The following is a 17,243-nucleotide window of genomic DNA, read 5'->3' on the forward strand; positions in this document are numbered from 1 at the left end:
GTTAGACTTATAAACTTCAGCCAGAATGAAAGTTGTTAATACGTCAATAATTTTCAGGACTAACGCGGTCGTAAACAAAACTCACCTTTTAAAGTTGGAAATCCCTCTTTAAATATTATGTAAATGAAGAACTGATGGACGGTAGTAATATGAGTGTATTTATATTTAAACCGCTCCAACTATAATGTTGTTTTAAGGACTAATTTAAGTCAGGCCCGGCTGACACTGTAATAAACTCCGGTCCGTCCATGCTCCCTTGGCAATAACGGAATAACGAAGGTAGGCTACTAAGGAGTTAATGCTGTCCTCTTTCAAAACACGCCCTTTTTACTCTTCACACAAATATGGATCTTAACATAACGTTGAAAATTCAGACACTTATAAAATGGTTTATAACAGAGAAAATGTTGTGTTTATTTTATTTTTATTGAGTTATTCATGGTCAATGTTATTTTCTCACAGTTTTTCTGACGCTGCAGACTGAGCTGGTTTAAGGAGAACATTTACAGTCGGTCTCCTCAGCTGCTAAGGTAGGCTATAACGTGTTCTGTTAAGTTTTTTTGTTTGTTTGTTTGTTTGTTTAAAAAGCAACAAATGTTACCCACAGCCTTTACAAATAATATAAAAAAATACGTCCCTCTTAAACTATTGTGGCCTTAGTGCATCTCCTACTTTCACTAACTATTTCCCAACAATTCGAGAAGACGTTGATCGTTTAAATTAAATTTGGCTTTGCTGCACCTACAAAGTTGGGTTATTAATGACGGAACGCAGGAGCACGACACGTTATATAATGTTTGATAAACCTACGGTGGTTATACCTTCATTATTTTGACGGGTATTGTGTGGTGACCGCTTTTACAAAGGACAGGGCACCGGTGAAAAGACGTTGCACTGTATCCGAATTTTTCAAGCGCCAACTGATTTATTTTTTAAAAAGGGATAAATGGATAGATACATAAGTATAAACCTCTCTGTTTGTGATTGGACAACCAGGGGTGCCTTGGGTGTAGACGTAATTTTAAGACATTGAATTTTGCTTCCTGTAGTTATTGTTTGAATAAATCTCCAACTCTAACCCGGTAATTAATGTGAATTTGAGGGCGCGTGCCAGGTGACTTTAGTGACGTCAGAGTGACGAAAGCACAGCGCCAGTTCCAGTCTGAGCAAGAGCAGTGTCCAGTGAAATTTATATTTTAATAAATACAAGCTCAAAACTGGAGTGTGTTTAAAACACCCGGGTGGTAAATAGTGTATCAGCAGGTCAGGCGCGTTCATGTCGCGCTTCTCAGAAAGACTTTGAAATACGGATTTTACTGAAGGAGATAGGGTTTTTTTTTATTATTATTTTAAAATATTTTTCTTTTTTTGCTGGTGTTTTATAAAGTGGTTTTCCCGCTGATAAATTAAATATCACGATGGTTGTGTTTAAGGATCCGCCGTTTTTTTTTTTTTTCTATTGTTTAAGTTCCGCACACATCCCGCTCAGGCTGACCTCTGTAGGACCCGGATGGATCTTCTTTTTTTAGACGCCCGATTAATTTCACAGCGGGGTTCGCCCACTCCCCCACCGCCTCCCCAATCTCTCTCTCTCTCTCTCTCTCTCTCTCACACACACACTCACGCACACATACAGATGCATGTAGTTTGCAGCCAAACCACAATATACTTACTATATTAATGAAGGTGGGCGGTTGTGAACTCATTCAACGCACATCTTTCACGAATAAATATTTTCCGTTTTCAACCAGATTGATTCAGAAATTCAGTTACTCAGCAGAAATATAAAAATGGTTTCTGGCGACAAAACATCCATCCACACACCCATCCATCCAACAAATCAGGAAAAAATATCATTGTGGGACTCCCAATGATTTGTCATCATACATTTTTTTTTAACATTTTCCTTTTTCAAAGCAATACCTGTTTCATTTTGACACTGAAAACTAACCGTGAACAAAACAGTTAAAAAAGAAACACCTGTCTGTTCTGGCCTCAAAAATTTAAAATGGGTAATCTATCTTTTTTTATAATTATGTCCTTAAGGTGTAAAACAGTCACACTTTAAGACCTTCAGAGGTCTGGTGTCTGCCACCTTTGGGAACAGTTCTGAATTACTTTGTTTATATCTTAACCAAATAAAAATAAATACATATCAAAAGCAGAATTACTCAATTTTGGTAAAAATGTGAATTGGTTTGGTGATGTTTTCTGTCTACTCAGTGTCTATCTGCTCATCCATGCATGCATATTTATTTTCATTCCCCTTTTTCAGTGTGTGGTATATAGTCTCTTAAGTCCACTCAGCATGCTAATATGTAACTGCAGGCCTATGTAGCAGAAAGCATTTTGATGCTGGCCTCAGCTCTGGCTGTATCTTAAGCCTGAGAGGAAACAAAGGCTGCCAGAGGAGCGCCAAATGAGTTTGAAAGACCAGCAGATGGGACCCCATCCAACACTTCACCGCCACTAGTTCTGTATTAATCACACAGCAGCTTTAGCACTGCTCTCAGGCCTGTGTAGGGCCTTACAGGGCAAATCTCACCTACTTTTAGATGTTTAGTAATTTTATATAAAGAATATTTGACATAGACTGCAGTTACACTGCTCCAAGCTGCAATGATAGGAACCAGACTTTCAAATTATTTTCAGGCAAGAAACAGTTATGAACATGTTCATATGACAACATATTTGTTCAGTGTCTGAGACATTATTCTCTTATTGATATTAACTAATTGATAAGATTTTGGGATGTGTATATTTTTTAAAAACCTTAAAGGCTGTAAAGCAAAAAAATATTAGCTACTAAATAAAACATCTTTTTTTATTATTAATGGCTATATTGTTATTTTTAGCATTACATTTTTTAAAAAAGTGTGTGCATTGTCACATTTGTTAGCGTAGTGTGTGTATGTGTGTGGCTGCTTTCCATCACCACTACTAAAGAAATCTAATTTTCAACCATTGCATATAAGTGACTGTCTTTGTCTTGAGAACCTGTTTAGAATTTTGGAAAAATGTAGAATTCCTCTGTATAATGTGGAAATACTGGCACATGGCTGGACTCTATTGTTAAGGAAATTCTTTATGATCGTGTCCTTTCAAGGCCGTTTTCAGGGCAGGGGATAATTTTTAATAATTTCATAGTTAAATCAATAACCTGGCAGGCTGTTGTAGGTGAATGTTATTGATGATCTGGTTTGGTGGTGAAAGATGTCTTCTGTTTTAAATGATCACTTTTAGCTTTTTTGCTTTGGACGGTGGATCGATTGGGTCTGTATTGCTCTGGTAATGATGAAAAAATGGTAGCTCGACATTTATCCTCCTTCCTTGATTAGTAAATGTCCATTATTCATACAGATTGATCATGAATGATCCCCATGACCTTTAGGCTCAGGCACGTTAGACAATTTTGGCTGAATGGAATAGGTAACAGGTGAGTAAGAACAGGGAACAATTGTGGATTTGTAGATTTTATATGATTATTATATTTTACACATAATATGTAGATTTATGTTTGTTTTTGTCTGTAATTTTAGATAGAAGTTAGATAGATTAGTTATTTTCTGGAAGAGGGAGAATATTCATGAAACAATTCTTAAGAGAAAAAAATGTAACCATTTGAATAATACAGAATTTAGACCTTTATCTCAGCAATTATTATTTTTAATATTTATACATTTATAATATGGATCAGGAAGGATGCGTCGAAGCTGTAGTATTAGTTCAAAGTAAGCCCATTCCAGAATGAGAGGCTTATTTTTTACATATTAAACGAACTGGAAAATGTCGACTTATAACATTAACAATGAATATCAAACATTTACCTTTTATCAGTAAAATACGCGAATCAACCTGGATTATTTCTAAAGTTTATTTCATCTGAACATAAATAGACCATAAATAGCAGCCAGCACGGATTGTGAATGGCATAAATAGGTTATTTTAATATCCCAAATGTCTTTTTTTTTTTTAAAGCAGACTTAAATATGGCTAAAATAACGATTTATGTATCTAGCGTTTATATTTTCTGCTTCAAATTTTAACTAAAAGAAACAGGGCGACATTTACTTAAACGCCACTTCACTCCTCACGGTGTTTGAGGCGCGAAAGCAGAGCCAATCAGCGCCACTAAACGGGAACACGAGCGTGTTCTGTTTTCCCGCCTGTTTCTGCACATGCCCCGCCCTCACCACTCTGGAATTGGTGAAGTTGTCCGCAGATTACGTGTGTATATACTGCTAGCCAATCACGGCGCAGGATGCACGGACGTATCAGTCAATCGTAGAGCCTGTGGGCGGGGGTTATCGGTAAACGGGTGGGTTAAAAAAACACTGCCTCTGGCTAGACGTCTTTTAGAGCGAATAAGGCAGCACTTAGTCGCTCATTCGCTCGAGTTAACGCCGCAGAAATACGGAGCGTCGCGTATCGGCGGAGAATTTTTTTTGTTTTCTGTGGTGTTTTCAAGTTTAGCTCGACTGTTAAACCTTCCCGTATTTATTTATGAAGGGGAACACGGTCATGCTTGTCGTTTTGTAGCGGTTTTGGAGCTCTCCGACCGAACACGGGGCTCAGGTGAGGAACTTTAAAGTTTGTTACGCTCCTCTCAGGGATGAACTGGACGCGCTGAATTAGAGAGAATTGGTCCGTTGCTTTGGATCTTGTGGCTGCTATAGATAAAACGCTTTAATAATGCCAGCGCTATACAACCCCTTAAAGATGATAAAATATTAATAATAAGTATATTGATATAACAATAGCCATTATAATAATGATAAATATTTTACTATTACTAGCATGTATGTATTTATGTATTATTGTTTTTATTGTGTTTTATTTTTTTACTATTATTATTATTAATGCGGTTATTTGTATTGTCGAATATGTACTTTTTATTATTAATATTATGAGGCGTATTATTTTTTTCGTTGTGGTTATTATTATTTACGTCACCGATAGAGAAGTCGGTTGCTTTTTATATGTTACATTTTCCTTTCACAAACATTTACATCTCTATTTTATTTATCCTTATACCTGCGAAAAATGATTTAGTTAGTTATAATGAGCCTGAACCATTCGGCAGTTACTGTGTGAAAATCATCGTTAAATCATTGTCTGTGTTTGGCGCTTGTTTAGAATTGTAAATATTTGATTCGGTTTGTTGTGTATAATATTTCAGTGTCATATTTATATAAAACGAGAGCAGGTTTTATCTGTTCGCAGTTATTTCTTCTTCGCGCTAATGATAAATAATTTATACGGACTGGCTTTCATAAATTCTGGCGAAAATTATATTCTCATTTAATGGGGCGTAGGAAAATGTCCCTCACGGACTTTTATTTTATTTTTTTTAATAGGAGCAGAAACTGCTGTTAGAGATTTTTAAATGCAAGGGAAAACGAGACTTTTATTAAAAATCTTAAATCAGAAAACATAATTGTGGTGTGTGTTTATGAATGTACACTCACACACACACACACACACACACACATACACACACACACATATTCTGCAAAGGTTTTTACTAATATATGATAAAATGCATCATATATACATATATAAACAACATGTTATAAAAAATAAAATTGACATTTGTGTTTCCACTTTCACTTATTTTTTATTTTCATTCACAGCTGCAACCCGTTTCCTAGTGCAGATCTCCGTAGCATGGACAAGAGCCTTCTCCCTGGACCCAGTGACATAGTTATGGCGACTCCTCCCAGCTCATTCCAGCAAGAACCTCTTACTCCACCCAGGTCCAGCCACTCTTCCCTCAAGCCCAACCAGGTGGGTCAGGTCATCCTGTATGGTGTGCCCATTGTCTCTTTGGTCATCGACCACCAGGAGCGTCTGTGCCTGGCTCAGATCTCCAATACTTTACTGAAGAACTACAGCTACAACGAGATCCACAACCGGCGGGTGGCTCTGGGCATCACATGTGTTCAGTGCACTCCAGTCCAGCTTGAGATCCTTCGGCGAGCTGGGGCCATGCCCATATCTTCACGCCGCTGCGGTATGATTACCAAACGAGAGGCTGAACGTCTTTGCAAGTCATTTCTGGGTGAGAACTCACCACCCAAACTGCCAGACAACTTTGCTTTTGATGTGACGCATGAGTGCGCCTGGGGCTGTCGAGGCAGCTTCATCCCGGCCCGTTACAACAGCTCCAGAGCCAAGTGCATCAAATGCTCCTACTGCAACATGTACTTCTCTCCCAACAAGTTCATCTTTCACTCCCACCGGACGCCTGAGGCCAAGTACACCCAGCCCGATGCTGCCAACTTCAACTCCTGGCGCCGTCACCTCAAACTGTCCGACAAGACGCCGCCTGATGACCTTGTGTTTGCGTGGGAGGATGTGAAGGCTATGTTCAACGGTGGCAGCCGCAAGCGAGCATTGCCTTCATCCCACTGTTCCTCTATGGACTCAGTCAAGGCTGTGGGCTCTGTGTTGCCCCATGTGATCTCCTCTGACATGGGACAGAAAAGAGGCAGATTTGAGGAGGATGAAGATCTGGATGCTAGTGGCCTGTCTCCCAGGAAGAACCCTCGTAGTTACCCGGTCATTCCAGTGCCCAGCAAAGGTTTTGGGATGCTGCAAAAGTTCCCTCCAACCTCACTTTTTCCTAGCCCCTACACTTTCCCTGCTTTTGGCCTTTGCCAGCAGAAGAAGGATGACAATGAAGCAACCAATGGCCAGAAAAATGGGGGGTTGTCTGGGCTGCTGTGGCCAGGGCGCAAGGATGCTTTTTACCCTCCATTCTGTATGTTCTGGCCCCCTAGGGCAACAGGCGGTATCCCAGTGCCTACGTATCTGCAGCCACAGCCCAATGCTCTCTCCACACTCACAGAAGCACCCTCCCTGAGGCAGGCCTTTTTGGACCTGTCTGATCAAAGTGAGACTGGCACAGTTGCTGGAATAGGACCCAATCCCAGACCGGGTTTGTTTGAAAGTGAGTGCCCGCCCGTGACTCCGCCTGATCTGCGGCCCGCCGCGCCAGAAGGTTGGCTCAAGCTGCTGGATGCTCCTTCCTTGCAGGCTCGCAAGGCCAGCTATCACTCTTCTGCTTTTCGTCCAGTGGTGAAGGATGCTGAAAGCATTGCCAAGCTGCACGGCAACCTAGAGGACCTGGGGTCCGAAAGGCATCTCTCGCCTGGCACCAGCTGCAGCTACCAGAGTGAGAGCGGAGAGAGTGACGAGGAGCAGGAGGTGGATGTGGAAACCAAGCAGGATGAAGAGCAGGAAGACTTCAGCAGCTTGAAGCAGCAGCAGCCATCCACACAACAGCAGCAGCCGTGCAGCCTCCACCTGCGGGGGCTTCCTGACAGCAGTGCGGGGGAACGGGATAAAGATACGGCCTCCTTCCACTCCTCCATCCCCTCTGAAATCTCCACAGAGGACAAGCCCAGCATGCCTGTCAATCCACCTACCTCCCTCAAAGTCCCCAGCCCTGTTCACGCCTCAGTGGAGGACACCGCCGCTGCTTACAAAAATGTAAATATTCCCTGCAGGCACTTAAACTAATTATTATTTAAATGCAGGCCACAGACTGGCAGGATCGGTGTGCATAACGAGATTGATAGCCGTGTGCTCCCTGCAGAAATGAAATATTCAGAGTGCTTTGATCCCTCCTAATAAGCCCAGTCGTGTTTTGTTTAATGGCGACATTATATTTGCTCTCCTTTTGTCACTCCCGCCTATTAGCCCTTTTAGTCTTTAACCTGCCGACACTACATTAACTCAGGGAGCTGGAGGAATCACTCGCAGCTACAAAGGGGGGAAGAGAGGGGGCTAGATTCATCACACACACACACACACACTCAAACACACACGTACGCATACTCAAGTCTTGTACACATGTCAATTAACACCTAATTTTTTAATCAGTCTGGCGTATCTTGATGTAAACGTTTAAACAAAGTGCTCACAGTAGCATTGTCATCCTCAGGGCTAGTGTTTCTTTGTGGTTTATATATGTGTAGTGTGTGCCATGTGGCCTGAAGACATGAATCAGATGTAATCAGATTTCTGTGGTGCTTTGTGTTTACAGTCACATAAAAGTAGAGATGATGGGCTGCCAGCTTACGCAACCAAAGACAAAACAACACGCACAGGTGAGTGCCCCTCATTAACGGAACGTACCACAGCACAGTAATGAGCTCTGGTGTTAAACTGAATACGAAGTAATGTGTAGCGAACAATTATATGGTTATACTGAAGAGTTTTGAAGGGTGATGTCTTTACACCATATACACAAGCTATTCATAAACCTGACTTACAATTTCAGGAGAACATTTTGGCGTACATAGCAAAATACATATTCCTGTTTGTAAATATGCTGAGCCTTACTTCCTTTTATTCTCTAAAAATAATGCATTTAAATATCTGCCATAATTTATGTTTTATTCAGTAACTGTGTAAAATACTGATATAAAAAACTACATGCTTTTTCATCATCATTTCATATCAGAAAATAAACCATAAACGTCAGTAGAAGACTGTAAATCTGCATATACCTTTTGAAATCAGCTTTTTCTAACAAGCATTAGTTTTTATAACACTTCCTGTAATGAAGTGACATCAGAATGTGCAGCCCATATGACAATGGATCATATCGATTGATGTCAGTTTTCATGAAAGGACAGTGTAGGTGTGATGTTGCCTTATGAATAATGCCTCTAGTTTTTTTCCCTTTATTTATTCAACACTCATAAAATGAGTGATGCAAATAAATGTTTCTGAGTAAACACAGTGGGCTGGATTAAACTCTTGAACGAGGGCGGGATTAAACCAGAGTTCTCGACTCATTTTTTATTTTCTTTTTTTCACACAGCTGGCCTTAAATAGCTTTAAGGTTTAAGACGGTTTCCATCTCCAGGCCGACTCTAACTTACAGTGTTAACACCTCTCTGTCCTCTTACAGAAGACCACAAAGAACAGAGCAGTTTCTTTCTCCCAGAGACGGAGACGACGGCACCGGAATACTGGAGGGAGAACACAGGTAAATACTTCATCAATTTTAAAAAGAAAATAAATAAAACATCCAACACTTACAGCAAAAGAGCTACAGAACAATTTGCACACCCCCAGCAAGGATTGTGGGATTAGACTAAATATGAAAGACAAAATGGAATATATACTCAACTCCAGCCTTACTCTGAAAATGGAGCAGTTCACTCGACAATGTCATTGGCAAAATGTGTTCTGTGGGGAGCCATAACAGATCAAGGAGACAATCAGCTCTGTGCAGGGAAGGTGACAATCACCATTTGAACAATATCAAATGGGATATAATTGCCTTTTGCCTGGCAAAATCTTCCATTACAAAGATCATAGCTTATTGCCTTTTATCTGTCAGGGAGACATTAAAAGTGTTTTACGACATCTATGCCAACATTTATATTATCGAGCCGATAATGATCTCCTCACATAACGTATAATATGTTTGAAAAAAATTACATGAAACAAATTAAATGAAACCACCTTTGCCTGATTGCTAAATGTCTCCAAGGGGCTGGTGGAGGGAACGTGATTAGAAGTTCTGATTTCCGAGTCTAAAGGCAGTGTCTTAAAGAGAGCTCTGTTTCTTGGGAGAGGAAAAAAAATAATCTAATTTTCCATTTATGTAATGCAAACTGCCTTGGCTTTGACTATTCACGGTTAATTGACTGTCAAACGAGGTTGTTATCCTCAGGCAGTGTCTGCAAATTTGCTTGTCAAATGAGACAGAGAGAGGAGGAGAGCGAGAACAAGCCCGCTTTCCAAATGAGGAAAGCGTTGTAAGGCTTAAGGAGGCAAGACGTGAAACGGAGAGAGAGCGAGAGAGAGGGAAAGAGAAGGAAAGAAAGAAATGAGGGGGGGATTATATACACAAATGTGCCGGATTGCTTCATTTAAGGCATTTGATTTGCGGCGTGGCACAGAGAGAGCATGACACCCCCACATTGCCAATATTCTGCAGCGGTGCAATACGCTTAATATGGCAACTCCTGAGGACATGCAGGTTATAATAATTTGATATTTCAGCACAATAACAATCACAGAATCAATAACACGAAGGACCTTATCTTCACAATAACTTCTCCTCTAGATGAAATTGCTGTCGTTTTAAAAGGCAGACACATGCTGGAAGACTTATGCTTTTTGTAAGGTACATTGATCAGCATGAGTATTTGATTAGGTGTTTCTAATATCAGATCACCTGAGCTTTTCACTGAATGGGAACTGTTTTCTGAAAATGTAGCCACTGACACTCATTTTCATACGAGCAGTTTTAAATATACCAGTCATACTATTGTTATAATACCGATTATTATGATTAGAAAACTAACATAATGTAAGAAACTATCAACAGTGTATGAATTCTAATACATTACATTTGGATTCTTATAGTTTTTCATGATTACAGAAGGTTTTACTGACACCTGCTGGTCATTTGATGAAATAGTCATCATCCTAAAATAACACATGGGTAAAAGAAATCATCCTATTATTTCAGTGGGTATATATTTATGTATATTCATCATTTAAATGTATATTTTTGCAGCAGCAGCAGCAGCAGAAGTTAGTCAAGACCCACATTCGCCAGCTTCACTCAAGAAAGATGTTGAAAACATGGAAAAAGGTGAGGTTCGGAAAGAGCTTGATATAGAACAGTTATCTTATCGCGATACATGCAATACCTGGTCAGATTGGGTTTTAAATACAGTGATTACTTTCTTTCAGAGGAACTTCAGAAAGTTCTCCTTGAGCAGATAGACTTACGGAGACGACTGGAGCAGGAATTCCATGCCCTCAAAGGCAGCTCACCGTTCCCCGTTTTCCGTAAGTTCCATCCAGACCTCGGGCCATTTTCAGCTCTTTCATTTGGGGCTTAGCATTTTGAAAACCAAAGTGCACAACCGTGTCTCTGTATAATTCTCCATACTCAATAAATGAAAGCCAATATGAGCCTGTTTTACAATAGCAATTTTTGCTAATAGGAATCAGATGAGTAACAGTAACAGTCAATGAGGAAACTGAGACTCATATTTGTTTAGTCCAATAGTGCCTCATTTTCCTAAAATCCTTTTCTCCTTCAGATAACTTTCAGGACCAAATGAAAAGGGAATTGGCGTACAGAGAAGAGATGGTGCAGCAGCTACAGATGGTGAGGGTTCTGCAATGTTTTATAATTTCTGGGCGAAAACAACTAAGAAATAGATCATCTTTCTCACCCAAAAATGCCATTTATTCAATTTCATTTGTGTTCCATACATAATCTGGTCCATGTCCAGACCAGATTATAAGGAGCTGAAAACACTTGTGACATGTAAAGACTCAAACTTGAACAAAGACTGACAGCAATATTTGTTTTTTAGATTCCCTATGCAAACATCATCAGAAAAGAAAAGGTTGGAGCAAACCTAAGCAAAAGCTGAATGGTAAGTATTTTACATTCCTGTTACAGCCGGAGATACTTAATATATATCAAAACTGCAAGATACAGAACTACAAGATTGAACTTTTCCATGTATCTAGTACAGATAAAAATATTTGTTTTTCCACAATGATGACAACGCAAAAGACCTTCCCACCTCTTAAATCATATTGGATTTTTGTATTTCATCACTATGCATCAGACAGGGAAATAGTAATACTGATTAAAAGTACCGTGCTGCCTTCCCCCCTCCATCCATCCAAAGCCAGAAAGCTCAGCTAGCTCCAGTATAATATAACTATAATAAGATATGTTTAATAAAAGTATAATAAGTATCTAAATGCATAATTAATATATTTTAATGTGCGCTTCATGTCGACTGGTTAAAATGTATAAAAAAGTATTTATTTCTTAAAACAACATACGCACATCTTGGGGGAAGCTGGTTTACTGTGGCATCTTTGTAACATATTTGTCCTTCTGTCTTTTTTCAGGTCACTACTTAATTTCCTACGAAATCATGAAAGGCTGTTCTCAACTTAATTTGAAATACGCAGAAAATGACTTTTCATTACTGTACAAAATAAAACTAAAGCAATCCCCTCATCAAGGACGGTTATCAGAAGAAGTGCATTCATCTCTCCTGATCATCAGAAGTAACTGAATTACGTATGCTTCCCTGACCGACGACGAACAAATCCAGAGAGTCACAGTGCAAGCAGCTCTGTCTCCTGCACTAGTGCCACATAAAACAGCCATGTCCTGTACAGTTATCTCATTTTGCTTATTCATTTATGTATTTATTTATTTATTCATTTATTTATTTGTAAAAAATTGAACTGTGTATATATATACTGGCTATAAAAAATAAAGTAAACAAACAAGAATGATATCCTCTAAAATCTGACTTAAACTCATGAGCAACTGCGAGCGAGCGAACTTCTGTTCTTGCTTGTTTGAGTTCAGCACTGACAAACTAAAAACGAAGAATGTTATTATTGTTAAAGCAAATGTATTTAAATATGTTCTTGTAGTTTCTCTACTATTTATGTGGATAATAAAAGTCTATACCATGAACATTTGTATATTAATGGATATTATATTATTTATTCTGTGATACGTCTTTGTTAAACACTAAAGACCATTAGGAAATGGGGTCAAAACCAAGGAATCCTCATTGACACATTAAGAAATATGTCTCTTTCATATTTAAATTATGTTTTACATTTTTACGTATTTGTTCACAATTAAATCAATGTGTTCACAGAGATAGTGATAGGAACCAGACATCTGGACTAAATGATACATGACACCTGTGTGGCCCTGATTCCTCAAAACATTTAAACGGTAGTGATATGATTCAGTTGTGGCCTGAAATTTATTTTTAACAGTCATCTGTTGTGGCAAGGCTAGTGTAGAATATTTTAGACAAAACATAAATACTGCCATTTTATTACTCAAATCCACCACTGCAATTATGTGCACTGCTTTTTATATGGAGGGTTGTCAATGGTAAAATAATAGTTAATCTAAAATTCACAAAATCTTCTGATATTTAGCTCCTATCAACACTGCTGGTGACCAGGCAACGTACCACTACACTTCAAAACTCTCTGAAAGTATCAGTTACTAAGAAATCTTTAAACAAATCACCTGGTATTCCTCTTTAATGTCATTTAAGCCGTGAATAAACCCAATGGAAAAAGGGGGAAAACGTATTTAAAAAGGCGTTTCTTGCCTTTTTTTGCCAATCAATAATGTTCTCTCAAACATTCGTAAACTCAAGAAAATTTCTCGAAAGACAAGAATACATTTTAAAATGAATGAATTAGAAAATAAAACGACATGCAATTGCGCATGCGCATGACGTCAGCGCTGCCGTGGACTAGAAGTGCCAACATGGCGTTCACTTTGTACTCTCTGATCCAGACGGCGATATTGTGCACAAATGCCATCGCTGTGTTACACGAAGAGAGGTTTCTCAGTAAAAGTGAGTAGTTCTATGTATGTCTGTCTCTGTCAGAACGGGTGTGTGTTGTTTCATGTCGTCGTCGTTGTTGTAAACAGTAGAAAAGCTTGCCTCCTCCCAGCTGCCGCAGGCGACTTAAGTGAAAGAACATACACACCAAGTATTTATTTTAATTAATCTATTAATGCGTGTCTCTAATCTTCAGTGTTTTATACGGTATGGGTATATATGCTTCTGTTTTTAGCTGCGAGCTTAACATTAACTGTAGTGACTGTTCAGTGCCAACTCACGGGTCTCGGCAGAGAATGGAAACTGATTTTTGGCTTGTTACAACAGTGGAGAACTTTTTGTTTGTACATTCAAAACCACTTAAAGAACACTTCCCAGCAGATTACCTGCTCATTATCCCTCGGTAAAACCATGTAATCATGCAAATAAGCACTTATAAACAACTGTACATATGGTGAAACTTCATATTAAATATTATTCACATTAAAATATACGTTTGCACCCTTTTCCGCTTCTACTTTTCAGGTCTCTGTTGTTCCTTATTCTGGATAGGATCATGTCTATTAAGGCTAGGTGAAGATAAGCCATGTTCAGTCAGTTCTGCCACTATTTTAGTAATATAATTAAAAATAAATAATGATCTAAACAAGCTTAAAGGCCAATCTAAATTGTTCCAGTGTCCAGACATACTTTTACATCATCAGGATTACTTTTCAACAACGGCTTGGTCATAGCAGCCAGATGCTGGATTCGTTTTCCTAAAGATCCTCAGCAGTGTCTCACTGGAGAGTGCTTCTTTAATTGCAGTTGGCTGGGGAGCAGATCAGAGTGTCGGTGGCTTTGGAGATGAACCAGGGATTAAAGCACAACTTCTGAATCTAATCCGATCGGTCAGGACAGTGATGAGAGGTAAGTAACTTGCGTTACACCGTATGTAAGTTTATATTACATTAAGTAAGACTTCAGAATCTTTTCAATGTTCTCTCTCTGTCTCTCTCTCTGCCTGTACTGTATGTTCAAACCTTTGGAGATGCATACACATCCAACTAGGGTATCAATATGAAATTAGTCCTTTGCTGCATTAAAAGATTCTACTATTCTGTGAAGGCCTTTCACTGGATACTGAAATGTTTCTGTGATCATTTGAGTGCCAACAATAAGTGAGGTCAGTTACTGATTTTGGATAATCTCATTTCAGAGGTGTTGGATGGAGCTCCTTCACTTCAGAACTAATGCAGTTCTATAAACTAGAGTCTCCTAGCTGCTGCTTGGCATTGTGCAGCGTGACATTAGGTGCTTGTCTCACTGCTCCGGCGCATTCCATTCTTTTGTAGTAGAAGTACATAGGCACATTTTTACACGTGTTAGCAACAAGTCCTTTTAAATGTATACTTTGTTAGAAGAATTTATATGTTGTCTGCTTTTTTTATGTTGACAGTGCCTTTGATAATAGTAAATTCGGTGTGCATCGTGTTACTATTGCTGTTTGGATGAAGATGGAGTGACGGTCATCATCGAACAAGAGCTAACATGAGGAATAAAGAAATGGACTGTTTTTTTTTTTTTTTTTTTTGTACATGTGGTTTACATGATTAGCGATTTCAGGTTTCTCAGAGTTGCATCCCAACAACAGTCATATTTTGGGATGCCTCAAGTGTTTACTCCTACAGCATTTTGTATTTTCAGAGATCAACAGAATTCCATTGTTTTGTTTGTATGATGTTGCTCAGTATATTTCTTTAAAGAGAGATGATCTAGTAACTATGATTTTGTACTAGTCACTCTTAATGTAAGAAGTTAGGGAATTGGTCGCGTATAAACACATACAGCCGATGCTGTTAATCACAGAACTCTCAAAGAACAAGCAGTATGTTTAGGTTTGTTTATGCTCCCCAGAATGTAGGTTTTATTTATGGTTTCTAAATTAGCTATCAGCATTGCAGTGTTCAGTACTACACTCCAGACATAGGTGAGGTTAAGGGAGAAAGCTTTGCTTGTTTTGTGCCCTGTATCCAAAGGGAAAGTGAAAGAACACTGTAAGGCTGCTCTGAACTGTCAGAGAAGACTCTGAAGACTGTTTTGATGATTGAACACAAGTAAAAGTGTTGTATGGAGCCACTCAGTGTTTATCAGATTTTAATAAAGAGAAGCTGTTTTCATGTAAGTAATGTGATGCTTTTTGCCTCTGAAATATATTTGTTGGCTTTAGAGTTGTATTATATTTAAAGTGGTGCTCTGATCTATCGCCCAAAAATAGACTTATTATATGTTCCTTGTCATATTTGTGATGTTCTGCAAAATATTGCATACCTTAATCTTATGACTTCTTTCAAACAGATGTTTTTTAAATATTCTCTCTGTACAGAACACAGCATGTATTTTCCAAATATATCGTACAACCACTGTGAATAATTCCCTGGTGAAAGAGAAAGGAACTGTTGCATAATTGAGAGGCAAATAACCAGACAACATATTTAGCTACTGCCAACTTTTTTAAACTAGACAATCTCTGATAGCACCACTGTAGGAAGTAAGAAGCCATGTTTACCGTTTTTAGTTATATTTTTCGATTTTGGCCAGAGTACCTCTTTAAGGAATGTATATATTCAACTGCTTACAGAAATCTTACCTTTTCCAAAACTAACACCATTTTACTAGTTTACCTTTAAAAATTACATACATTAACATCTGATTATATCTAAATGGAGCAATCAGAACTAGAATGGTGTTTTATTAACAGAAGCTTAGTAGATGGGTATTACATTAAATTACAACCATATGTTCATAAGAGAGATTATGGCCTAACTGCTTTTTGATCTAAGCTGATCTGGCATAATCCTAGTCTCAAATAAATGTAGGGTTTGTTTATTTATTTATTTCTTGTGAAACTGTATCGACCATAAACTGTAGAGTGAGAATCTAAACTCCATGGAACGTCACAATGACATTTAAGAAGGTAACTTCTCTGTAGTCTTTTAAAACTCCAGTTTCTTTCTACCTTGAAGATTATAGCCCTTATCTGTATGCCCTGCTTAGCTAAATCATGTTATATCTGTTTTTGAACAGATTCTAGGGTCAGATATTAAGAATCTGAGGATATAATAGCCCACCAGGCTTCATGTTACATGTACAGTAAATGTACAGTATTTCATTGCTTTTAGTGTTGACAGCCGTTCATCGCTGGAAGACCATCAAAACATGAAGTGTAGTGTGGTGTATTTTGTAGAGGAGTGTAACAGATGCGTCAAAATATTGTGTTGATGGGCAACATTTAAAGAGGTTTGTAAGCCACGCTGAAATGTTGCTCAAATCGATTACTGCAGAAAATGCCCTTTAATGCTATACAGCTGGTGGTCAAATAACCTACATATGTTTTTTTCCCTTTTAGCAAATGAGTAATCTGTCCCAGTGGTAACCCTCTTAAATGATTAAAGGATCATTCTATCATCCTAGTTATAGAACATGTGCCCTGAAGTAACAATATTATTGTTTTTGCATACAGCTGTTTGGGTGTTAAAGATGATGCAAAATATGTTGTTCCTTTTAGGGACACTTGGGTATTTAGTAATTAACAACTTACACAAATATTTGCTTCTGCTTCCTGAGGTCATGTTTAGGGTAGGGTGTCATGCTGGAGCGTTTAAAGCGATGTGTCACAAAAAAATCTGCATTTGTATAAAGAACACCTCCAGTGACAAGGTTTCTTTTTAATTATTAAAAGACAAGTGTTACAGTAGAATACATATTATGCACGGATATTAATATGTCTGCTTTAAAACTGCAGTTTAAGGCAGATTCAGACAATTCAGGTTTCTGTTGTCATAAACCTAAGGAACCAATTCTATA

The 17,243-nt window shown here is 38.4% G+C and overlaps 2 protein-coding genes across 5 annotated transcripts; both read left to right on the forward strand.

Annotated features, from left to right (window-relative positions):
- The first annotated feature begins 446 nt into the window (after window positions 1-446).
- Window positions 447-12,306, forward strand: skor2 (SKI family transcriptional corepressor 2). Of its 4 annotated transcripts, none has more exons than XM_066650971.1 (9): window positions 447-530; window positions 5,634-7,494; window positions 8,051-8,114; window positions 8,924-9,000; window positions 10,543-10,624; window positions 10,726-10,824; window positions 11,082-11,149; window positions 11,361-11,423; window positions 11,914-12,306. In XM_066650971.1, the coding sequence occupies exons 2-8, from the start codon at window positions 5,668-5,670 to the stop codon at window positions 11,418-11,420; spliced, it is 2,277 nt and encodes a 758-aa protein (XP_066507068.1). In that variant the 5' UTR covers window positions 447-530; window positions 5,634-5,667; the 3' UTR covers window positions 11,421-11,423; window positions 11,914-12,306. The 4 variants fall into 4 exon arrangements, with proteins under 4 accessions (XP_066507068.1, XP_066507069.1, XP_066507070.1 ...); XM_066650972.1 differs by lacking the exon at window positions 447-530 and adding an exon at window positions 4,372-4,575 and having other exon boundaries at window positions 8,924-9,001; window positions 10,547-10,624; XM_066650973.1 differs by lacking the exon at window positions 447-530 and adding an exon at window positions 4,372-4,575 and having other exon boundaries at window positions 8,924-9,001; window positions 10,550-10,624.
- Window positions 12,307-13,275: 969 nt separating this feature from the next.
- ier3ip1 (immediate early response 3 interacting protein 1) lies at window positions 13,276-15,572 on the forward strand. Its single transcript, XM_066651004.1, has 3 exons — window positions 13,276-13,409; window positions 14,205-14,306; window positions 14,836-15,572. The coding sequence occupies exons 1-3, from the start codon at window positions 13,277-13,279 to the stop codon at window positions 14,889-14,891; spliced, it is 291 nt and encodes a 96-aa protein (XP_066507101.1). The 5' UTR covers window position 13,276; the 3' UTR covers window positions 14,892-15,572.
- The last annotated feature ends 1,671 nt before the right edge of the window (window positions 15,573-17,243 follow it).

This window comes from Hoplias malabaricus, chromosome 18 (assembly GCF_029633855.1).
Source record: "Hoplias malabaricus isolate fHopMal1 chromosome 18, fHopMal1.hap1, whole genome shotgun sequence".
NCBI lineage: Eukaryota > Metazoa > Chordata > Actinopteri > Characiformes > Erythrinidae > Hoplias > Hoplias malabaricus.

Excerpts from the sequence above, each read along its gene's own strand:
- skor2 (XM_066650971.1), top strand. The coding sequence starts at position 5,668 with ATGGACAAGAGCCTTCTCCCTGGACCCAGTGACATAGTTATGGCGACT. Across the intron at positions 7,495-8,050 it reads CCGCCGCTGCTTACAAAAAT|TCACATAAAAGTAGAGATGA; the intron begins GTAAATATTCCC and ends TTGTGTTTACAG. Across the intron at positions 10,825-11,081 it reads CTCACCGTTCCCCGTTTTCC|ATAACTTTCAGGACCAAATG; the intron begins GTAAGTTCCATC and ends TTTCTCCTTCAG.
- ier3ip1 (XM_066651004.1), top strand. The coding sequence starts at position 13,277 with ATGCGCATGACGTCAGCGCTGCCGTGGACTAGAAGTGCCAACATGGCG. Across the intron at positions 13,410-14,204 it reads AGAGAGGTTTCTCAGTAAAA|TTGGCTGGGGAGCAGATCAG; the intron begins GTGAGTAGTTCT and ends CTTTAATTGCAG. Across the intron at positions 14,307-14,835 it reads GGTCAGGACAGTGATGAGAG|TGCCTTTGATAATAGTAAAT; the intron begins GTAAGTAACTTG and ends TTATGTTGACAG.